Source organism: Rhinolophus ferrumequinum, chromosome 11, assembly GCF_004115265.2.
Source record: "Rhinolophus ferrumequinum isolate MPI-CBG mRhiFer1 chromosome 11, mRhiFer1_v1.p, whole genome shotgun sequence".
NCBI classification, from domain to species: domain Eukaryota; kingdom Metazoa; phylum Chordata; class Mammalia; order Chiroptera; family Rhinolophidae; genus Rhinolophus; species Rhinolophus ferrumequinum.
Genome location: NC_046294.1, coordinates 884,718 through 908,073, shown reverse-complemented (window position 1 = coordinate 908,073; position 23,356 = coordinate 884,718). Strand labels below are relative to the sequence as shown.

General features: G+C 64.1%; 1 protein-coding gene across 18 annotated transcripts in view; it reads right to left on the bottom strand.

Moving 5' to 3' along the window:
* The window catches only part of BRSK2 (BR serine/threonine kinase 2), a 54,228-nt gene that overhangs the window by 5,728 nt on the left and 25,144 nt on the right, over positions 1-23,356 (bottom strand). For 12 of the 18 annotated variants that reach the window (XR_004424424.1, XR_004424423.1, XM_033120760.1 and 9 more), the window contains exons 2-17: positions 15,725-15,819; positions 14,468-14,553; positions 12,313-12,453; positions 11,813-11,929; positions 11,108-11,141; positions 10,912-10,980; positions 10,607-10,753; positions 9,127-9,158; positions 8,665-8,829; positions 8,480-8,577; positions 8,253-8,403; positions 6,696-6,761; positions 4,805-4,865; positions 3,891-4,098; positions 3,567-3,615; positions 283-406 (exon numbers count right to left, since the gene is read on the bottom strand). Coding sequence is in view for 15 of the 18 variants with exons in the window: in XM_033120760.1 (XP_032976651.1) it covers positions 283-406; positions 3,567-3,615; positions 3,891-4,098; positions 4,805-4,865; positions 6,696-6,761; positions 8,253-8,403; positions 8,480-8,577; positions 8,665-8,829; positions 9,127-9,158; positions 10,607-10,753; positions 10,912-10,980; positions 11,108-11,141; positions 11,813-11,929; positions 12,313-12,453; positions 14,468-14,553; positions 15,725-15,819 (1,643 nt within the window). In the remaining 3 variants the exon portion in view is untranslated. Of the gene's footprint in view, positions 1-282; positions 407-3,566; positions 3,616-3,890; positions 4,099-4,804; positions 4,866-6,695; positions 6,762-8,252; positions 8,404-8,479; positions 8,578-8,664; positions 8,830-9,126; positions 9,159-10,606; positions 10,754-10,911; positions 10,981-11,107; positions 11,142-11,812; positions 11,930-12,312; positions 12,454-14,463; positions 14,554-15,724; positions 15,820-23,356 lie in introns of all 18 variants that reach the window. The other 6 variants (XR_004424425.1, XM_033120762.1, XM_033120772.1 and 3 more) reach the window with 2 other exon arrangements.

Below are 23,356 nucleotides of genomic sequence, written 5' to 3'. Positions count from 1 at the left end.
GCAGCATGTGGGGGTGGGCAGAGGCCCAGCTGGTCCCCAGTGCCCTTGGTCGCCACAGCCCAGCCCCCGTTGGGGCCTGTACACAGTGGGACTTGTTTGGTCAAGGCCCGTCTTCCGCCCTAACCCGCCAGCTCCCTGTGCCCCTGCCCGGCCCACACCTAGGGCTGCTCAGAATGACAGCCTGCTCTTCCCCAGGCCAGGGGCCCCTGCCAGCGTAGGTGGGAGACATGTCTGTCTGCCGAGGGAGTGAAGGGCGCTCTGTGTGGGGCGTCTGAGGCTCACCGACAGGAAGGCGTGAACGATATCGGCTTTGATGGAGCTCAGAGGCTTGTCCTTGAGGACCACGAAGATCTGCTCCTCCTTCTCCAGGCTGATGAAGTTCCCGAACCAGGACTTCTTGGCCAGCCTGCGGGGGGGTGTGGGGTGCCGGAGGCTGATTATGTCCGATGCTGAGCCTCTGAGGACAGACCTGCCCTCCCCTCCCCTCTGGCAGAGAACCAGCTCACTGCCCTGACCCTGACTCCACTCTCCTGACCCTGACCCCCTCATCCTGACCCTGAGTCCATCATTCTGACCCTGACCCTGAGCCCACCATCCTGACCCTGATCCTGCTCTCCTGACCCTGACCCCATCATTCTTACCCTGACCCTGACTTCGTTCTCCTGACCCTGCTCTCCTGACGCTGACCCCATTATCCTGACCCTGACCCCCACCTGCCTCATCCCTGACAGCCCCCCTGGACCTAACCCCTCCACCTGGCCCTGACCCGACTACTTATCCCACAGCCCTGGGCCTGACACCCCACCTTCCCCCACTGCTTGGACCCAGACAGCACCCACTGGAATCCCACCAGAAAGGAAAGGAGAGCCCACCCTGACCCCCAGCTTTGCTCTTCTCTGTTAAGGCACGTCTCTGGAAAGTGCCCCCCGCCCTGGGACTGCAAGGGGAGCAGGGGGAGTGCTGGAGGTAGGGGTGGTGGTTGGGGCAGGCCAGGGACCTGCATGGGTATGGTGGGGGAGACCAGGGACCCCAGGCCACCCTCCATACCTTCCATCCCAGGGGCTGGTGGCAGCCCTGCTGCCCACCTCCCTGTTGAACCAGCCCAGGTCACTCTGTGGGTCACAGAGGTGGCTTCAAACCCCAGGGACCCAGCTGCTGTGCCAGGCAGGGCAGAGGCTGCACCTGCAGAGACCCGGGCTGGCAACACCCCCCTGCCTGGCCCCTCACCTCACCCGCGCCCAGGGCTTCCCTTAATCTGTTTGGTTGGTCACCACGCTGGTCTTGTCACTGTCCTGTGTCTGGGGCCACCATTCTGAGGTGGAACCTCCTCCCCCGCCCCCCGTGACAGCGCACACCAGTGTGGGATGGACCCTTCAGCCACCCCAAGCGTCCTGCCTCCTGGATTCACATCCGTGCAGACCTCTCCCTTGGGCATGGGCAAGGCCTGTGACTTGCTTCTGACCAAGAAAACCAGAAAAGTGGATGTCACCTCCGAGATCAGTTTCCATAAGGCTGTGACTCCCATTTTGCTAGCAGGTCTCCCCTGCTTTTGGTGAACCACTGACCAGTGGACTGGCCCACACAGACCCGAGTCCTGCCAACACCCTGAGCTCAGCTGCAGGTCCTGCTCCCGTCCAGCTTTGCGATGAGCACAGCCCGGTCGGCGCCCTAAAGCCGAGGGCTTGTTGGGCGCGCCAGGTCCTGACCACAGACTGAGACGATCAGGACACTGTTTACGCTGCTGAGTGTTGGGAGCCGTCTGTCATGCAGTCTTCACTAGAGAACACCCAGGCTGCCTTCTTGCCGCCTCCCTTGCAGCCACAATGTGGACACGTGACCAGGGCTCCACCCATCAAATGCGCCCCCTCAAACTGGGGGTCAGTGATGCAGAAGCAGGGACCCGGGAGGAGGTGGTCACCCCAGCATGTTCAGCGCCGAGCCCGGCCTGGTCCGCCGTGCAGCGTCTTGCTCCGTGTTGGCAGGTCGTTCCCCAGCGCTCTCTGCTGTTCCAACACACTGCCAGTGGCTTTCATGGCCGTGGGACTTCTTCCCTTGCTCATTTCCAGAGCTGCTCTTCAGCCACCTTGAGAATTCCGGAGACCAACCCGCCTGCCAACACAGCCCTTTCCACCCTCGTCCATTGGAGCCGCCTGTGCCTGGCCTGGGGAGCTCAGCAGCAGGACGCCGAGGTGACGAACTGGAGACACATGTGCTTTCACACCGCGCAGCCTCACTCGGCTTCCCTCCCCGGACATGTGCTGCATTGCCAAGTGCGGGCTCCTGCCCTGACGGCTTGCCGTGGTCCCCACACCACCCTGGGGCCTGGAGCCCAGGAAACGCTTGAGGGGGGCAGCTTGGGAACCCACCAGTGGGGGCTCTGCTGTCTCTCCCTTGATGAAGATGGAAGAGTCACAATGCAAACCTGGCTTCTTGTCTGGCTGAGCCAGAAAGGCCAGTGGACGGCATGTGGGGACGGGCCTGTGACAGTTACTTTAGGTGTCAACGTGCCAGTGTGGTCCAACATAGGGCATTGTTTCTTCAGAGGTAGTTTGTAGACGTGGGAGGTAGCCAGCAACGCCCCCAGCGCGTGGGTGGGCCCCGTCCAGTCAGTCGACAGCCTTAACGGCAAAGGCTGGGGTTTCCCAGCAAAGAGGACGTTCTCCTCCATGGCCACAGACGCCCTGCCCGTGGCCTGCAGCAGGGCCCCAACCTCAGTTTCCAGCCTGCCAGACGTCGTCTCCAACCTGCCCACCCACACATCCTCCTGGCTGTTTCTTGAGGACCCTGACTGATGCGGGACTCTGGCAGCTGAGGGACAGACGTCTCGGGGCCAGGAGCATGTCCTCTGTGGGGTTGGCTGCACCAAGCCTCCCAGGGCCACCAGGGCCACCGCGTCTGCTCGTTCCCATTGGCCCCTCCGGTGGAGGAACAAGCCCTCCACAGGGACTCACTGAGGAGAGGCTGCAGGCCCCCTGACAACGTCAGGCTACAGTGGTGGCTTTTCAACCTTTCTGAAGAACGTAACAATTCCGTTAAGAGTATGTTTGGGAAAGCTTTCGACAACAGCAGAAAATGGCCAGTGAAGGGACACACCCCTGGGATGACCGAGTCCCTAACCCAGCACCTTGGGGCCTGGGTGCCAGCGGGAGGCGCCCGCTGTGGGGCGGTGTCCCCAGCCTCACCCAGAGCACGCAACACAGTGACAACCACTTCCCTTCCTTCAGACACTGGCCGCCTGCCTGTGTGAAGTCACAGCAGCCTCCCGCCAGCCGGCCGCCCACCCCAGCACGTGCAGGGCAGTGTGAGCGAGCTGGGGCTCAGCAGGCGTGGCGTGGACACTCACTGGGAGTCATGGCCATGTCCCTCGCCTCCAGCCAGCCCAGGTTCGTCACCCCAGGCTGTGGCTTCTGAGCAGAGCTGGATTTCCCCAGCGGCCCCCACCCTGCTGCTGGCCTGGCGCCCACAGTGCGGAGACTGGAGGGAGGGGCCAGTGGCAGCCCGGGCCCAGGGAGGAGGTGCGAGACGGGAGCGCCCAGTGGGTGAAGCGCATGGCAGGGACCACTTACTCTGGGGAGGACTCCGGTGTCAGGTTGGACATCTCCTCTGGCGTCGGGACTGCAAACAGGGACAGGGAGAGCAGGTGTGACCACTCCGCCCTTTCCCCTGCACGTGGGGCGTCCTGTGGAGCCCGCTCTCCCCCGTCCTTGCACCTGCGGGCACAGGCCAGCCCTGACCACAACCTCCGGGCCTTGGGACATGGGGAGCTGTCCTGACCTCTGGTGCTGAAATCAGGCCGTGACTTGTCTGGCCTTTAGCCAGCCCTACTGTCCCCCAACGGATGGTACTGCCCCCCACAGGCCGCCTGTCCCTTGCCTTGTCACTGCACTCACCTTGCAGTTTCCGGCGGTGGAAGCGGGGCGACCCCAGGAAGCTGTTCTTGATGGAGTTGAGCCGTGTCCTCCAGGGCACCCCTCCGACGCTGGGGCTGGACGGCGGTGTGGGGTTGGGCGTGCCCGCTGGGCTCTCCTTGGGCGTGTGCACGGGCGTCCCCTTGGGGGTGGGGAGGGGACTGCCCCTTGGAGAGGGGTGAGGGGTCACCTGTATTGTGGGGACAGATTTGGTGTTTGGTTCAGTTCCAGTGGGTGGGAGCCGGGTGGAGGCCGGCAGGGTGGCCGGCCCGGGGGGCAGGGCCAGCTGGGGGCCGAGGCTGCCGGACACAGGGGGCCGGGCCTGGGCGCCGGCCGGGAGCGGGTTCGACTTGGTGCCCTGTAGAGGCTTGTCAGTCAGCTTGGCCTTGCTTGGCAAGGTCTGGGTCTTGGGGTTGGGCCGAGGGGCGGCCTGTGGAGGGTGGACGTGTCCGGGCCGAGAGGCGCTGCGACAAGCTGCGGGCTCCACAGAGGTGGCCGGGGTGCAGGCCACGAAGGGGAGCCCGGGGGGTGGGGGAGGCAGGACGAACTTCCTAACAGGCTGCAGGGCAGGAGGGGAGCGTGGGGGTCGGCCATGCACGCGCCCACCCCACCCCCCGCATGCACACAGCACCAGGAGGACCAAAAAGAAGCCAGGGCCGCAAGGCAGGACCAGCGGGCACAGGCAGGTGTGGGGTGGGAGCGTTTGCCACAAAAGAAAACAAATGACACACGAGAAAACAAACAAAACAGAACAAAAAAACGTGCAGTTAGCGAGAGCAGCAGCAACGTGGTGGCCCCAGCAGCAGGCGGGGACCAGGCGGGGGCCTCTTCCCAGGGCCGCTGAGCCTCCCCTCCTTAGTGTGGGGGCCCAGGCGGGCGGAGGGCAGGTCACTCACCCGGGGGCTGCTGAGAGGGCTGGTGGACAGGCCTGAGGACGCGCCACTGATGGATCTCGACCTGGGGACACAGGCGTGGGGCGGGCTCAGCCTGCGAAGGGGCCACAGGCTCACGGCTCCTCTCCCCCCAGGTGACCATCCAAGAGGCCCAGAGACCAGGCCATGCTGTCCCCACTCGCTTCCCACCAGGCCCAGGAGCCCCACAGCCCCTTTGGGCCCCGCCCCCCCCAGTCAGAGCCCTAGGGGTGCGGCCTCGGGGCTGCTCCCCACCACGCAGGAGCTGTCAGGCCTGAGGCCTGGGAGAGCAGAGGAGGCCTCCACAGGGTCTGTGGGGGGCGTGGGCGGATGGAGGGACGAGGGCAGACTGGGGCTTTCCGGGAACAGAGTCCGGCCCCCGTGCCAGATCCATGCCACACTCCAGCTGCCCTGAGCTGGGCCTGATCCCCAAGGCTGAGCTGTCACTCAGCCCAGAGCTTCACATCGCAGCGTGTAGGCCACCAGCGGGGCACTAGCCAGCCCTCCATGCCCACGGCCCGCCCACCCAGCCCACAGCAGGCCAGCCCACGGCCCTCCTCGCAGCAGGAGGGCCTGGACAAGTCGATGCTGGGTGGGCACTGGCACGGACTGTGGCTTTGGCCCCCACTGGGCTTAGGCCGGAGGGAGACCACTGGCCCAGTGTGCCAGGCTGGGAGGCATGTGGCCACCGCCCCCTTGGGGCAGGAACTGGTTCCCCCGGAGACAGGGGCAGGCCTGCTGGGCCTCGCACCACCACACCACGTGGCCTTCAGGGGACGCTGCCCTTAGAGGAAGGAAATGGGAATGGGGGCTGTCCACCCAGCCAGCCCAGCCTCGACCTGGCCCTTGGGCCTGGGGGCGGAGCGCAGCCTGCACTGGCCAGACCCTGGCTCTCGGCTGCTCCACGACACCCGTGGGCTGGAGTCTCACGGCCATGGCCCTCCACCTCCCGCACCTGACAGCCACAGAGCCGGGGGGCATTGCCCCGACCCAGCCCCGACCGCAGGCCGCACAGTCAGGCTGGGAGCGAAAACCTTCAGATGCTGAGAGGGGAGCTGTGAGGGCTGGTCGGCCCCAGCTGGGGCCCCCACAGCAGCCACAAATGAGTCCCAGTGCCCGGGGCCTCCTACCGGGCCAGCGTGAGCTTGTGCCTGGCACAAGGAAGCAAAAAGCAGCCAGAGTAAGAAGGGGTTGGAAGCCATCTCCACACCCTCCTGTCTAACCAGGGGCCCCTGGAGACTACGCTGCAGGTGCCGAGACAGAAGAGCAGGTGGGGGCAGGTGCCGGGAGACCACAGGCCAATGGGAAGGCCTCACCTCTGTGGCCCTCAGACAGCAGACCCTGCAGGTGCAGGGCGGGGGGGGGGGGGGGGGGGGGGGGGATCGGGAAGGTGGGGCCATGCAGAGACACCTGGGGCCGGCACACTTCCTGCCACCAACTTGGGAGCCTGCAGGTGGACTTGGGCGGGCCGAGCCACCTGGGGCTGCCACTTCCATGCGGGCCCTAGAGGGCAGCAGGGCGGATGGAGGGGCCAGGGGCCAGCGCTGGACAGGGGAGAGGTGAAACCAGGCCATGAGGCCCACCGGCTGCAGGGCAAGGGCGGGCCGGAAGGGGCCTCACACCGGCAGCCACTTCGGCCCAGCAGGGAGAGCACAGTGGGCCTCCCAGCCTGTTTCCTGCTGGCCATTGGCCTCGCTCAACAGCCCCACTCCTCCTGGGCCTCAGCCTGGCCTGACCCAGCCCTGCCCCCGGCTTGCTGGAAGGTTCCCTTGCTAAAGGGGAGAGGGCTGGGTGCAGCTGCTGGATGCCCAACCCTGCCAGCAGGCCCGCGTGGCCTGTGGAGCTGGGGGGCGGGGTAGGTGGGCAAGGTGTATACCTGTCTTCTTTGCTGAATTGGGGGTGGGCTTCAGCGATATCCAGGCTTTTACTGAACACTGCTTTACTATAGCAGGAACAAAGCGAGAAAACAGAGTTACTCCCACAGCCCCAGCGGGCGCCCGGGAGCCAGATCTCCACGCGCCTGAACTGGGCGCAGTTCACCTGGCCCCAGGCCAGGGCACACAGATGCCAGGGGACATTGGGCAGGACAGCGCAGGGCCGTAGCATACCCCCTAGTGACCTGCTGGGCAGGGTGGCCTGGCCAGGCCTTGGAGGATGCCCAGCCCCCACCACCAGCCCCAGCAGGCGGCCCATTGTCACTCAGTGCCAAGAGTTAGAAGCAGAGTTCTGAGGAGCAGCAGGCCAGAAGGTGCAAGGAGGAAGGGCACCCTGGGGACCATCGGGCCGGTTCACACCGACCCCATCCCAGCACCTGCCCCTGCAGCAGCCGGGTCTGGAAAGCACAGCAGAAGCCACAGCACGATGGGCTCCATGCCCAGCTCCTGCCCTGAGGGCCAGGCCAGTGGGGTGGGAGGGGTGCGGGTGCCGGTACAGACAGGAGGCCGGGGGCCAGGCTGGGAGAGGTGCGCCCACAGCAAGCAGGACCCAGGCCAGCTCCTCCCCTCACCCGACCCCAGTGCCAGAGCCCGTGAGCGGGGAGCCATGGTTGTCTGGAGGCCTGGAAGGAGGCTCCGGAGGGCCAGGACCCCAGACCAGAGGCTGAGCCAGCCTGGTTCCCTAGGGACGGTCCAGGGCCACTGGGTGACTGTGGACCAGCAGCTCAGTTCAATCCTTATGATGACCCAAGTGCCCTGTGGTTCCTGTTTGCTGGCAGATCCCTCAGGCCTGGCCAGCGCAAACATCCAGCCCCCAGTTGAGCAGAGGCAGCCAGGGCTCCCCAAGTCCCCCGCCTTCTAAAGCCCCTGCCTGGGCAAAAACACTGGACCCCAGCCCTGAGTCGGCTGTGCTCTGTGGGGCCAGGATGCCTCGCCTTCCTCTAGGGGGGTCTGTGGGGACAGCCCCCCAGAATTCCATGTCCCTGCCCCCTGCACAGCCATAGGTACCCAAACAAGGAGCAGCAATAAATGGGAGCAGGCTTGCTGGGCTGTCAGCTCTGAGCACCGCTTGACCACCGTCCAGCCACCCCACCTCAGCCCAGCCTACTGCAGTCCAGTCCACTCCACGCCATTCCAGCCCAGCCTAGCTTGGCCCAGGCCAACAAAGCAAAGCCAAATTCAGACCAGTCCAGCTTAGCCCAGCCCAGTCCACTCCAGTCCAGCCCAGCTCAGTCCAGTCTAATCTACTCCAGCCCAGCTGGGCTCAGTTAACTCCAGTTCTGCCCAGCCCAGCCCAGCCTAGCCCAGCTCAGTCCAGTCCAGGATGGCCTAACCCAGCCCAGGCCAACAAAGCCAAGCCCCGCCCAGCTCAGCCGGGCCGCAGGGCCGAGAGGCAGAGATAAGCTAGGCCAGGCCCAGCACAGCCCGTGAGGGGCACCCACACTGAGCAGGCAGGACACCAGGAGCTAGGGCACTAGGTCCTCCCAGGAGGCACGTACCTCTGGCCGTGCTGGGCCATCTCGATGGCCCGCCGAGCGGGCACTGGCGAGCCACCGTCCGTCACGCTCAGCACCTCCATGGACTTGCGTTCAGGCCGCCGCTTGCCGTGCCGGTTCAGCATCGGGGAGTCGACACGCTTCCGGGGAGGGTCTGCGTGCAGACAGGGGTCAGGACCAGGCAGTCCAGAGGCCAGGCGGGTGGCGCGGGCATCCCCGGGGCCCTGTACCTATTTCGTTCCTGGGGGGCAGATCCTCGTCCTCATGGCTCGGGTACCTTTCTTTCCGGTCCAGGAGGAGGAAATAGATCATCTTCTCCTGGTTCTCCCTGCAGGGTGGGAGGGCCCAAGAGGTTGGCACCCCCCGATGGCAGCCCTGGGGGCCACCGTGTCCCCACACCCCCACGTGCACGTACTCCTCGGACAGCAGGTCCTGCAGCAGCTTGTTGCGGTCCCGGAAGCAGCCCAGGGAGTGCATGCTGTCCAGCACATCGGGATCAATGTCGTCCAGGCTGGGCAGCGAGCGGATCTGCACCTTGCGGGGCACGGGCTGCTCGGGTTCAGGCTCATTCTTGCCCCCTCTGTGGACGACAAGGGCCACCAGCGGCCGCTCACCTCGGGCTGGCCTGAGGCCCTCCGGCCCCACCAGCCCTTCCTGGGGACCTTGAGTCCTACTCTCCCTGCACCCAGCCCCTGTACACCTGCATCCTGCCTGTGCCCAGTGCAGGCTAACCCCTGACGAGGTCCCCGAAAGCTGGGCCCAGGCTGGGGGCAGGCCTGCACTGGGCGGGGTCCGCCCCCCCCCACCTTCCCTAGCAGGCCCTCTGGGCCACAGCGACAGGCAAAGCAGGCGATGAGTGGGAGGAAAAGCTACTTACATATACCATATGTGTTTCTGAATGTGCTCTAGCTACAAGAAAGAGAAACAGGAAGTTAGTACGGAGGAAGGAGGACAGAGCCCACGTTAGGAGGCCAGAGGGAGCAGGAGCTGGGAGCACGGGGAGGGAAGGATGACCCTGGAGGAAGACAGGAGTGCAGATAGCAGGAGGGTGGGGAGGGGAGGGGAGGGAGAGAAAAAGGGGGAGGGGTGATAGGGAAGGGGTGGGGGAGGGGGAGGATGGAGATGAAGGAAAATGGGGAGGGACTGTGTACCCAGAGGCTCCAGGCTAGCCTCCTGACCCTGCCTACCCCAAGTGGAAGAGCTAATGCTGCTACAAAGAAAAGGATGTTGGGGTGCTGGGGGCTGCAGGCAGGGAGCAGGAGACCCCTCCCCCACTGCCTGTGCTGGGGGTCCCTTGGTGGCTCAGGGAAGAAGGCCTGAGGAGCACAGCAGAGAGCAACCTGGGGCTCAGCCCACCTGTGGGGAGAGGCTGGGGTGCAGGTGTGAGCAGGAGGCTCAGAGGCCCCCATCCACCAGACTCTGGACAGCTGGGTTGGGGAGGGTGGGAGAGGGTAGCCTCTGGTCACTGGGCCACCCCCTTCCTGGACAGGCCAGCCCAGAGGAGTCCTGCTGCCCTTGCTCTGGGGACCTGCCATCCTGGTACCAGCTAACCCCTGACGAGGCTGGCTGGGGGCTTCTTCAGAAGTGGGGTTTCCCTCAGACCCCCCCCGCAATGCCCCAGTAGTCAGTGGGTCATGAGGAACTAGTCCCACTGACAGAGCTGGCCTGGAGGTGGGGGGAGCAGAAGGCAAGGGGGGCTAGAGTCTCCCAGGCACACCCAGACTTCTGGAACTACACCTGCAGGCACAGGCCAGCAGGAGGCCCCTGTGCCCACACACACACACGTATATCTGCACACACTCACACCTGTGTGCATGCACACACACGTGCACACACCTGCACACATGTTCGCACATGTGCAGACACCTGTGCACACATGTACACATGTGCAGAGCTGTGCACACACATGCACGTGCACACACACCTGTGCACATGCACACACCTCTGCACCTGTTTACACAGCTGTGTACTCACCTGGACACACACACCTGTGCATACAATGTGCATACACTCATGCACTCACACTGTGCACATGTGCACACTTACCCACATTCCGTTCACAGTTATGTATGTACTCACACGTACTCAGACCTGTGCACGTGTGTACAAACCTATGTATGCACCATGCACACGCACACACACCCGTGTACCTGTTCACACACAGCTGTGCATGCACTCATTCATGCCCACACACCCGTGCAGGGCTTTCTGTACCACACTTGCAGGCACAGGTGAAGTCTCCCTCTCCACGCCAGTCCTTCCCTGGGAAGCATGGAGATGGACCTTGTGCCCCTGGGGACCCTGGAAGGGGTGCAGTGTGAGCCCCGTGCCCTCTGACCCTCGTCTGCCAGACGCACCGTCAGGCGCCGCGCCGCGTCCACCTCGATCATGCCGCGTAGCAGGCTCTGGCAGTCCGGCGGGATGAAGTGCGGCATGTGGAACACGCCCCGCTTCACCTTCTCCAGCAGCTGCCGCAGGTTGTCGTCGTCGAAGGGCAGCGCCCCCTGCCGGCCGGAGACGGGGTCACCGCAGGGCGGAGGGGCTGGGTGGGGGAGGGGCGGGGCGAGAGGCAGGTGGCAGAAATGGAGGGGTGAGGGGCGGGGAGAGGAGCAGAGGGGGTAGAGCGTGGTGCCGAGGACAGGCGCGGGGGCGGGGGTCTCACCACCAGCAGGGCGAACAGGATCACACCGCAGCTCCACACGTCCGCCTTGCGGCCGTCATACTTCTCCCCCTGCGAAGGGCACTGCGGTTGGCGGACGCAGGGCCCGGGGTCTTTGCAAACGCAGGGTCTGCGAGGGAGTCGGCCCCTCGGACAGGCAGGGACTGGGGGAGGGGCTGTGGGCGCGAAGGCTACTTACCCGGATCACCTCGGGGCAGGCATAGTGGGGGGACCTGAAGGCAAAAGCAGCAGTCAAGACAGGCTTGGTATGGCCGTCGCCCAGCCTGACCTCTGGGCTGCCCCCAGGACCACAACGAGCGGAGACTGAAAGAGGTGCCTCCGGGTCCCCCAGCACACTCCGCCTGGGAAGGATGCCACACTGCGGGACCCTCGGGCCCACCAGGAGCCTAAAGGGTCTCTGGTGTCACAGCCCTCCCGCTGCCCCGCCCCATGCTCAGGGACCTGGGGGCTCCGCCATACTCAAGGCTGCCCAGCCGTCCGGGGCCAAGGAGACAGACAGACATCAGAGGAAGGTCCACGCCGATGGACTGGAGTCCCAACCCAGCACCACCCTGAGCGTGCACAGCACAGGAAACTGGCACACCAGCCCACTAGGGCAGGTCAGGCAGCCACCAGCGCTGGACCCGCCTTCCAGGGCCTGGCAGAACAGCCCAGGGGGGACCTGCCACCCCACCCCCCACTGGACGACACAAGGGAGTCACCGCCAGGAACAGAATCAGGGGGCTGCGGGGTGCTGGAGGGAGCCTGGGGGCTGCAGGGCCACCTGCCTGGGCGGCCACAGAGACCACTCATGGCCTCTGTAGGGCGGGACTAGGGCCGCAGCACTGAGCCACCTCCGGGCCTGTGCAGAACCGGCCGCGGCCGGGAGGGGGCGCCCACTCACCCGCAGCTGGTCTCCAGCAGGCTGTCCCCCACTTGCAAGGATGCCATGCCGAAGTCCGCGATGCGGATGTTGTTCTTCTCATCCAGCAAAAGGTTTTCTGGTTTCAGATCCCTGTGGCTGGAAGGGATGCGGCGGAGGCTGACCTGGGTCCCGCCCCCCAGCCCCACCCACACAGCACTGATCCAATGGCAGCCTAGCACAGTGATGTCACAGACAGCCAATCGGAAGTTGCCTGCCCGGAGGTTGGCTGCGTGGTCTGCAGGACCAAGGGGCAAGGACTCTCGGGTCACACCGCGTGCTCCCGCGGGCCCCTTGGAGGGCTCTGCTTTGCTCCCTGGGGTTCCATCCCCCCTCGCTGCTTTCCCCACACCTATTTTGGGGCTCCCAGACGGAGGGCGCCCTGTTCCCCAGAACCCCTGGCAGGAAGCTTCCTGCTGCCCCCGGGGTCAGCTGGGGGAGGGGCACGTGGGGTGGGGTCACGTGGTGGGGCCAGCACACACCATATAGAGTGGCTGTGGCAGAAGTCCAGCGCTGAGATGATCTGCCTGAAGAACTTCCGGGCCTCTTTGGGGGTGAGCCGCCCCTTCTTGACCAGGTAGTCAAACAGCTCCCCACCAGACACGTGTTCTAGCACCAGGTATCTGCCAGACGGGCAGGCGTCGGGTGGGTGCCCTCGGCGTGCCAGCCCACCTCGGGGCCACACAGCCAGGGCAGCGCTGGCCAGAGGCGTGAGGGCCCCAACCGCCCACCTCCTGGTCGTGGGGCCTCCAGGGCAGCTAAGGCTTAGGAGCCCTGTGGGAGCAGGGCCACACGTGGCCCCCTTCTGACTGAGGGACCCCTGAGCCCCAAGGAAAGGGGCTCAGTGGCTGCTGTTGGGCTCCTCATGGAGCAGGGGACGAATCAGACACTCGGACCCTCAGCGAGCCCAGGACAGCAGGGCGGTCCTCAAAACTGGAGTAGGACACAGCCGGAGCCCCAGGGGATGGCCCTCAAATGGGGTCTCAGAAGCCGGGGGTGGGCACGTGTACCGGGGTGGCGGAGTGTCCTCCCGGGTGCCTTTGTACCCTCCCCTGTGCTGAATCATGTCACCAAGCAGGGGTCCAGGGACCAGGACCCTCTGGGCAGCTGTGCAGGGCCATGCGGTGAGGGCAGTGGGGGCAGGGAGGTGTCGGGGTGCTGGGGTGAGTGAGGAACCGGCTGTGTCTGAGCTGAGCCCCATTGGAGCCTGAGGGGGCTGGTTTTGGGGCTACAGGGTGGTCCCATCCACGAGTGTACACTGATGCCCAGGGTCCTGGGGGAGCCTGGGCAGCACACGGAGCATGCTCCCCTAGGAGGACAGTGGTCCTGAGGGGGCTACAGTGGCTGGGGGAGGGGGATGGGGACGTGAGGAGAGGCTGGTGCAAGGGGAGAAGCACAGGACAAGGGCTGGAGGGGACATGGCTGGGGACTCGGGGACAGAAGGAGGGGAGCAGCGGCCTTCAGAGCTGGTCTTGGAGGACTCGAGGGGGCAGAGGGAGGAGGTGGCTCCTGGGGCGTAGGGAGCCTGTCTGCAGAGAAGAGGGCGGGGCACTGGGTGGCTTCCAGGTAGGAAGGGCGGGTCCTGGGGGGCCGGCCCTGCTCCTGAGCAGGAGGGCCCATGTACAGCACAGGCCAGAGGCTGGGTGCCCTGCTGGTGCCCCGACCTGAGGTCCCTGTTGGCTCCTCCGTGTCCAGGCTTCCTGAGATGCCTTGACACCCCAGGAAGACACTGGGCCCAGCAGGACCTGAACTGGCCGCCCTTGCAGCCTCACCTGGGCGTCCCTGTCACCAGGTCTCTGCCCAGGCTGTACCCCCGCCAGGCTGACTCCTAGGCCCTCCCCCCTTCCTGTCCCCCTCCAAGGTGGCCCCCTCACAGCCAAGCACTCTGCCTGTCACCCCTAAGTCTGTCCCTGACAGAAGCAAGGAGGTGACTGGCGTCCTGCATGTTGTACCATGTTTCCCTGAAAATAGACCTCGATGGGCAATCAACTCTAATGCGTCTTTTGGAGCAAAAATTAATATAAGAATCAGTCATTTTACTATAAGACTAGGTCTTTAATATAACATAACAATATAATACAATAATAAAATATAATGTAATACCAGGTCTTATATTAATTTTTGCTCCAAAAGACGCATTAGAGCTGATAGTCTGGCTAGGTCTTATTTTCGGGGAAACACGGTATGTGGAGGTGGACCACGCCTGCTCTAGCACCTGCCCTCTCCCCAAACTCATGGGACGTCACCAAGACACTGCAGGGTGAGCTGCTGTCAGGCAGTGGGTGTGTGTCCCCTTGTCACGGTTCTGATGGGTTCACCAATGTCCGGGGCCCCAGCACCACCATCCGCCTCCCGGCCCTTCAGGCCTGTGGTGACCAGTCCCTGCTACTCAGGGCTCCCCAACGCGGGACAGCTCCTGTCACCCCATCCTCAGCTGAACACTGGAACTGGTCCATCTGTGCAGCGCTGGGGCCCTTGAGCCCACTCTTCCAGGCAGCCTGACCCCCCCACCATGGTGGCTCTGTGAGTCTCCACGAGTCTCATCAAGGATCAGTGCTGCCACAGCCTGGGGCCCGTCCTGGGACGGCCCCTGCCTCCCTCTGGCCACCCCGACTCTCCGGCCCCAGCAATACCTACAAATATTTTTTGTTTTCATAAACATCGTGCAGCTTGAGGACGTGTGGGTGTTCGATGAGCTTCAGGATGGCGATCTCCCGCTCCACCTGGGGGGACGCAGGTCAGGCGTGTCACAGGGGGGCGCAGCCCCTCGCGCCCCTGCATCCACCCACCACCAGCTCACGCCTGATGCTACATGTGGGGCTGCACGTTAGGGGTACAGACTCCACCCTCACCCTCACCCTGCCTGCCAGGCGCCCCTGGCTGCTGGGGATGCAAGGGTCTCGTGGGCCCAGCCTGAGTGGGCTCGTGGGGACAACACGGGCTTTGGAGGAGGGCCAGTCTAGCCACAGGATCTCCCCCTGGGGGCCGACCTGTCCCATGCAGCACCGCGCACAGGTGCCAGAGCCACCTCCAGGCCACTCCCCTGCCAGCCCTTCAGGGTGTTGGGACCATTCCACCCCCGCTCCCGTCCCCTGAGCTATCTCTCCACTCAGACATCTCAAGGATCTCGATCTCAGTGTCGCTGCCCGAGCCTAGGCCCCCGCTGGGCAGCCACAGGGGTCCTCTGATGTCACTGGCCCTCACCCACCTAAGCAGAGTGCCCGTCACTACGCTCTCTGGTTTTGTGACCCATCTGCCCAGCAGGGCAGGCCTGCCCCCGCACTCCCGCACCCCCAGAGGACAAGGGAAGGATGAGTGAATTCACCGGGGAGAATATCAGAGGAAGCTCCCGGGGGGGGGCTCAGGGGCACAGCTGCTGGGGTGGGAGAACCCCCACTTTTCTGCTCCACACCCACATGTGAGCAGGCAGACGCGGAACCCGAGACTAGTGTCCCTTCCGTACTGAGCTTCACCCATGTGGCTCTGCTCGAGTCCCACAGGGGCGGGGAGGGACGGGGGCTCCCAGGATTGGGAAGGAGGGGTGTGGGAAGGAGGAGGGGCTGGGTGGCCTCTGGGGGCATGTCACTCCCATTCTCTCCTCAGAGGCAGAGGTCTTGTTCTGATTCTAATCAGGGACACTGAGGGCCAGCCAACTCTCCCAGCAGCACATGGACGACACCGGGCTGCAGGCTGTGCCCCAGGCCTCGGGCTGAGGCAGGAAGAGAGAAGGGGCATGGCCAGCAGGGACCAGCTCCGGGGCGTGGCGACCACACTAGGGCAGGGAGCCATCTCTGCTCAGCCGCAAGGAGGGCCCACCTGGCTGGTCTCAGAGCCGCCCCACCCTCCCTCCGCCCGCCTGCCCCGCCTGCACCACCAGGCCCTGCTCCAGCTCACCTTCATCAACACAGACTCGCTGAGCTTCTCCCGGTTGACGATTTTGATGGCCACCTTCTGGCAGGTGACACAGTGAATCCCTAGCTTCACAAGGCCTGTGGGGGAGAGAAGCCCATCAGACTCCATCCAGGGCCTCGAGGACTGGCAGCTGTGGGCCCTGACCAGCAAGGACCCCCCCAGCTCCTGTCCAGGCCCCTCACTCAGGGTCTGGATCCTGCCCCTGCTCCTCCCTCCCCGTGTGCCTTGAGCCAGACTCTCGTGGTCACTGTCTACGCTCCCTGGTCACTGTGCAGAACAGCTCCGTGTCAGAGTGTCGCTCTGCCCCCTGCCATATCCCTCCCACGCACAGGCCCTCTGGCTTCCTGGAGCCCAGGGTCTCATGCAGGCACATGATACTCCGATTCCCTCCTTCATGCCTTCAGCTGTCCAGCTGCCCCACGCAGCTGGAAAGCCAGGTGCCCGTGGGTCCAGGAGGGCCACTGCCTGTCCGGCTGCACGAGGCCCTACCCCCAGCACGCCCAGCTTCTGCCACCCTGTGACCCCCACCCATCACCCTCCTTTCAGCCTGCAGACCCCTGGCATATATGTGCAGCTCACCGCTCTCCCCAGGTCATTCCTGGGCAGCACCCTCACCCAGCCTGCCCTGCACCATCTGCCCCTGTCCCCCCAGCTGAGGGAATGCCCTGCTAACGCACCTCTGCTCTTACAGCCACACTTCCAGGGCCCACAGTCCTGGTCACGGCCCCTTGTCACAACTGGGCGCCTGTCTCCCCTCCCGCCCCTGGCTGGGATGTGCCACCACCAGTCCGTCCCCCACTACAGCCCAGCCCGCTGCCAGCTGCCTTCTGGCTGGACCGCTTTGAACCTCCAGCCAGGGACACCCTGTGCTCTCCCCGAGCCTGAACCCCGACCCCAGCGTTCCCCAAGGTGGCTGCGGATGGGCACGTGCAGGTGACACAGTGGTGGGGGGCCTGGCCGCTGCCACGTGAGGGGCGATCTGTTCACCACGGCACCGCAGCCTCGAGGTGATGTCTGCTGTTTTAAGGGACACAGACCACATCAGGGACACCCCGCCGTTTCATTCTCAGCGAGTCATTTCCAATTTCAGGTCGCCCAGACAGCGCCCCCTGCTTGCTCCTTGTCATCGTGACCTTAACGCCTCCTGCTTCCCAACGGCTTGGGCTAGTCTCAGCCCTGTGTGGCCCTGGCCAGCGGGGTTTCTTACCACTTTGCCCTTGTCATATGCACCGAAAATATGTACCCCTAGTCAGTCCTGCATCTCACACCACCTTATCTCGCCTCCTGCAGGATTTACCGGGTGTGCCCACGTCTCCTTCCGGGCCCACCTCAGGGAGGGCCTCCCAGCTGCCGCACCTCTGCCACGTCGCAGCCAAGAGATGAGGCCGTGTGGCTTCAGAGTCACAGCAGCCGCAGGGGCATGGAGGGCGGGTGGGGACCATGCCTGGAGCCATGCCGGGGAGGCTGCAGGCTCCTGGGGCCTCCCACTGGCTGCCTTTGATCCACTCAGGAGCCCTGTGTTTCCAGGCAGGTGGAAGAGCAGAGGCGTGGGGGTGTGGGGACAGCAGCACCGGTATCCGTACAGCAGAGCCAGGCTGGGGACTCCACCCCCAGGACCGACCAGCCCCGCCTTGGCCGAGATGGGGAACCGGGTGGGAGCCAGTCCGACGCAGAGCTGTCCAACGGCAAGTCCCCCAACAAGGCAGACAGGCTGAGAGGAAGCAGGGGACAGTGGGGACAGGCAGCAAAGGCTGCTAATCTGAGAGGAACACGCCTCCTCCAAGTCCCCGAGCCCGGGACAGAAGCCAGATGAGGCGGGTTCAGGAAGGACACGCCAGAAAATCTCCGGAAGTGAGCCTGGCAGACCCCACAGGGCCCAGGATGCAATGAGGCAGGAGGGCCAAGTTCTGCACGGCTGTTCATTTAGTGAAAAATGGGGAATGAGGTAACGTCCCCCAACAGTGCAGTTACTGAGCTGGTGTGAAAACGGTGACACAACTGAAATGCACAGACCAGGGACGTCGCTCGAGGCTGACTGCAGTGGGGACATGCTAGTGGCAGAGCGGCCCGGCCCGTGCAAGGGCAGACTCAGCACACACCTCTGCACGCACAGCGGGGGGTCCGGTCCTGCTTCCAGCAAAGGAGGAGCCGGGCCTTCCACCGGCAGATCAACGGCACTGCCGGCTGACCCTCCGGAACCGGAGAGTTGGGAGCATGCGGTCACCACCGATGATGACGGCAGTGGCCTGCTGAGCGCCTACCCTGTGCCTGGCGCTGTGTGAACGGGGGACCATCCCCACCCCATTTTACAGACCGGGACACGTGGCCTCTACGTCACAGTGCGTAGCACTCAGAAAGGCCGCAGGACCAAGGCCCCAGCGGACAAGGTGCTCTGGACAAGCCCCACGCCATCAGCACACATGGAGTCGCTCTCTGGCCTGCGGGACACGTGGCCAGCTGCACCCTGGAACTCTGGTGGCCCCTTCACATTTCTCCACTGGCTGCCTCCCTGCCCAAAAAGTCCTCTTCTCTGCAGACCCCTCACACTCCTCAAAGCCCCATGTGCACGGGTCCCTCTTCGGTGGAGCTCTCCTGCCCCATGTGTGTTTGGCCCCTGCAGCCCCAGGACCCCCAGCGGGCAGCAGGGACCTGCGGGTGGCGGATGCAGCCTTGCTGGCAAGCCTGCAGCCTCCCTCTCACCCGCCCCACTGCTCACGCTCATTATCCAATTGTGCTTTTGTCTCTAATTACTGTCTTCACAGCAAACACAGGCACACATGCAGAGAGGGAAAGTATACCGTGTCACACTGTGGGAGGCCGTTGTCCACCCGCAGAGGGGCTGCCGGCCTGCCCCACCCCCACTGCAGGAAGGAGCCCCAGGGCCACTGGGAAAGGAGCTCGAGAGGCCGAGAGGGTCCTGGGCTGGAAGCCTCCTCCAGGAGTGTCGGGGTGCGGGCCCGCACTCATGGCCCTAAAGGATGCTCACAGTTCTCCCTGCCGACTGCCCTGCCTCGCCCATGGCCCAGCAGTCCCCTCCCCCAGGGCCCTCCCAGCACATCCCAGGCGCCGTTGAAGAGCTTGGCAAGGAGTTCACGAGGCCTGGAGGTCCAGCTCAGCAGGCCATGTGCCGGGAGAGGGCTGCATCCCTCCGTGGGGCCAGCCTGGTCCCGTCCACCCGGGCCCTCTCCACTCAGGCAGTTAGCCTCTCCGTCTCCTCAGGAATGGCTGACCTGTGTCCCATCTACTGCAGAAGAGCCTGAAGGAATAAGGTGACAACACAGCAGAGTGATCTGGAACCACCTGTCTGTCTAGGCCTGGAAGGCCCTCCACAGATGGGGACTGGCAGTAGAGGGGCACAGGCTGCCCACACCCACCTCACTGCCAGCTGGCCCTGCCCCCACGCAGGGCATGCGCACAAAGCAAAGGGCGGAATGAGTCTGTTTGCCATTTCTTGTTCAAATGACCGAATCTTGGGGCCGGCCCTGCGGCTCAGGTGGTTGGAGCGCCGAGGTCCCGGTTCGAGTCCCACATGGGCCAGTGAGCTGCGCCCTCTACAGCTAAGATTGTGAACAACAGCTCCCAGGAGCTGGGCTGCTGTGAGCAGCCGGAGGTCACGTGAGCTGCCAGGGGTCAGCGTGCGCTGCCAAGGGTCGGTGTGAGCTGCAGTGGGCTGACGCCGGCTGCTGTGTGCTACCGTGGGCGACCATGTGCTGCCAGGAGCAGCTGGTGGCCAGCATGAGAGGCCGGAGTGAGCAGCCGGCAGCCAGTGTGAGTGGCCGGCAGCCAGCGAGAGCTGCCGTGAGCTGCTGTGAGCAGCCGACCGATGACCAGTGACCAAATGCCTCAGCCGGGGGAGCTAATACCACCAGCGTGGGCCAGGGAGCTGTGTCCTACACAACTAGGCTGAGAAACAACAGCTTGAACTGGAGTGGAGGGGAGGCAGAAGAAGGAGGAAAAATATGACCGGCTCTCCAGACCATGCTGTCGTCATGAGCGCCCAGCCCTGGGGTGTGAAGCCACCCGAAGAAAAAGAGCCCCTGAGGGTCTGGGGCTTCCAGGGAGGCGGGGATACCTGAGGCCTCCCCATTTCTGACTCAGTTACCCCAAGGCTCGCCACCCCTCCTGCCCCTTGTCTCCGGGCCTGGCCTTCCTGCACAGGTCCCCACGACAACTCAGACAGACGTCCCATCACCTACTGATAGACCCTGCCACAGCCCTCCCCCACCACTCCCTCCCCCACCACAGCCCTGCCCTCCCCACACACTGTGGGGTCAGCTCTGCAAGCCCTGGAGTTTCTGCCCCCAAAACCCTTCTGGCTGGTGGGTGCTCCATCCTTCCCTCAATTCTCCTCCTGCCATGAACGAACCCTGTCCCTCTGTCCCATGGGAGGGGTCCCCACCTCAGGAGTCACTGGCTGCCTGCTATCTGGGCAAACTGGGGACCTGAGCTGCATGTCAGTTGGCCCTTGGCTGCAGGTGACTGGACAGCAGCACCCAAGGCAGCTAAGAGGGAGAAATGGGGGGACAATACCCCAGAGCTCCAGCTCTGGGTCCACTGCCGGCCCTGCTCCCACCCCTCGGGCTCCTGCTGAGCCAGGAGGACAAGCAGGGCTGTGCTGCCTGGACCTCTAGGAGCCCCCCAGTCTTTGGGGAGACCAGGTCTGGCCACTGACTCCTAGGACGGCAGACTGACCGTCCGCCCCCACTGCTGACCACTGCACCTCTGGGAGCACATGGCCAGTGACCCAGGGCCGTGAGCACAGCTAACAGTGACCCAATTTCTACCACGTCACTGTGGGGCTGTGGGGAGCAGTTTCTGTGACCCCCGCACAGACTGCACGGAGTGCTCCTCCTGCCTGGGCTGTCCTTGGAGGAGCGGGGCGGCACCATGCTGGTTCCCTCAAAATGAATCAGCAAAGCTGGCCGCCCTGAGCCAGCACCACCCCCTCCTGCTGGCTGGCAGCCCCAGCGGGCACTGGGAGAAGGCTCAGAGGGCGGCTGTGACAGAGGCCACAGGACGAGGGACAGGGCCCTGTCCCTACGCCCAGCACGGAACACATTTGAGGCATCAGCGCATGATGGCTTCCTGCTGAGCGGCCTGGATCCAGCTCACAGCCTGCAGGTTGCCCTTAACTATCCTGGGAACTGACCTTCCCAGGGGCAGCTGCCGAGGACACTGTCCCCACACGTTCCACAACCCTCCATGCCCAGGCCAGGACCCATGTGTCATCCCGGGAACCCCCAGCCGTGCCCTCATGAAGGGCAAGAGAGGATGGGTGGTTCTGGAGGCAGAACTAAGGGGGGGGCCCGGCGTTCCCCACAGGCCACAGCCCTGACAGGAGTTCCATGCAGCAGACAGGCCAGGGACCAGCCGGCCAGTGGGCTTCTGAGAAGCTGACACAGGCTCCAGCCTGGGCAGGAGGGGAGGTAGGAGACAGGCCCTGCTCGCTGCAGGACGGCTGTTTGCAGTGTCCCCATCGCACCTGGCCCTTCGGCCTCGGCCCTCCCCGTCCTGGCTCTTCCTGCCACATCGTCACTCAGGGCAGCAGCCTCCAGGAGGCCCCTGTGAGCCCACCTCCTAGAAGCCAGCTCCTGGTAGTGAGGTCCCCTCCCACGCCGCACCTCAGCTGGCCTATGTGGCCAAGGCGTCGAGGCAGACGGACTTGTCCTCCCACGGCCAGCCAATGACAGCAGCACAGCCTCCTTTCAGGGTCCGGCCCTGGACCTCTGCTCTGAGGAGGCCGCTGCCTGCGCTGAGGCCAGGCTCTGTGGAGACGCCCACATGGCTGGAGCTGGGACCTCACAGCAACAGCCGTGGGACCCCTGAGCACAGCCACCCAGCTCGGCTGTCCCGGGACCCCTGACCCTCAGGAGCTGCGACAGTGTTTGCCATCTCAACCCACGAGTTTGAGGTAACATGTCACACAGCAACAGACCGGGAATCGGCTTCATTCTCTGACTGCCAGGCTGCAGAGGGACACCCAGGCCTGGCATCAGGTATGAGCTGAGCACTCGTGGGGGACAGCCTCACGGGGTGGGACATGTGGCTCAGCAGCAGACTGGCCCCGGAGGGTCTCACACAAGGCTCCCTGCCCCACTGCCCCCACCCAGCCCCATTCAGACAACATATTGCTTCTGCGAAACTCTGGGACCAGAGAGTAGGTCTGCCCTGCCCCTCTCTACATTCCAGTTAGTGGCCCGAGGCCCCAGCAGCCTACCTGGCAGGAGTGGCAGGGCCACAGCCTCTCCCTTAGTCTGTGTCACCCCCCCAACTTGCCAGCCAGCTCCCCGAAGGTGAGAGTAGTGAGTGAGTCAGCTGCTGGTGGAAAGCAAGGGACTCCTGGCTCCCAGGACTAGCTCCTCCCGGGCTCAGATGAGCGGGGGCGCTGGCAGGCACTGCCAGTCACTGGATCGTGAGCTGGTCCTGCAAGGAGCTCCAGGTGACCGCCGAGAGCCCCTGGGGACACGATGTGATCCAGCTGGGGCCCCCAACGACAGATGGAGTGTGTATGGTTGAGTGGTGGCCCCCTGAAAGATGTGTCCACGCCCTAAAACCTGGGACCATGAAGGTACCTCATTTGGAAAGCGCCTTGCAAGTTAACTGACTTACAGCGTCTCCACATGAGATCAGTTTGCATTTAGGCCGGACCCTCACGTCAGTGACAAGTGTTCTTATAAGACAAGGGCAGAGGGAGAACCCCCAGAAGCTGGGGGTGCGGCGTGGACCGAGGAGCCAGCCCTCAGACTCCAGCTTCTAGAATTGATGGAATAAGGTTCTGTTGCTTTAGCGAGCGGGGGGTGGCAGTTTATTTTGGAGCCCAGCGAACCAGTGCTAGTGTCTTCAGCTCACACGAGTATTTACCTTACGTTTCCTTTCATCGCAAACCTCCTAATCCGTTGTGTCCATTGCACGAGGACTTTATCTAAGCACTCGTCTTCAGGTGGCTCGCCACAACACGACCCCCACAGCAGGCGTGTCTGCAGCCCCTCCGAGCTTGTTAGCACCCTCAGGGCTCTCGGCCCAGCGTCAGCCTGTACACATGAAGGCGGGTTCCGCCACCTCCATAAGACCCACAGCATGGGCCCAGCAGGCTCTCACTGGTGCCCTGCCTGCACCAGGCATGGCTCTGGGTGGAGGGGAACCTGTGTGCTGCAGACCACGCAGCCGGGAGCCATGGCTGACCCTGGGACACGGGGGGCTCCAGCAGTGCTCAGGCCTGGATGTGGCCACCTGTCCCAGAAATGCCACTCTTTGGTCAGAACTAAGGCTCCCAAATATCTTCCATTTGAACGGTGATACTCACAACAACCCTGCTCTCTTTCTCAGAAAGGAAGCCAGGCTGGGCGATGCCTGCGTGAGCCTAACGCCCATTCTGCCACTGCTCGGGGTCAGGGTGAAACCTGCCCAAACCGGGGCCCTGGAGCTTCCCTAGCAGGTGCAGGCACGAACTCTGCCCCATCACCCTCTCTATACAGGCTTAGGGAGTCGATGGCGCGACGCGCAAAGAGGTGGGGAGAAAGCGCACATTGATGCTAGACGGAACGTGTTCAGTTTCCCCGGGCCAACGAGGCTCAGGCGAATCTGCGACAGCAGGCCACCAGAGCTCCTTTCAGC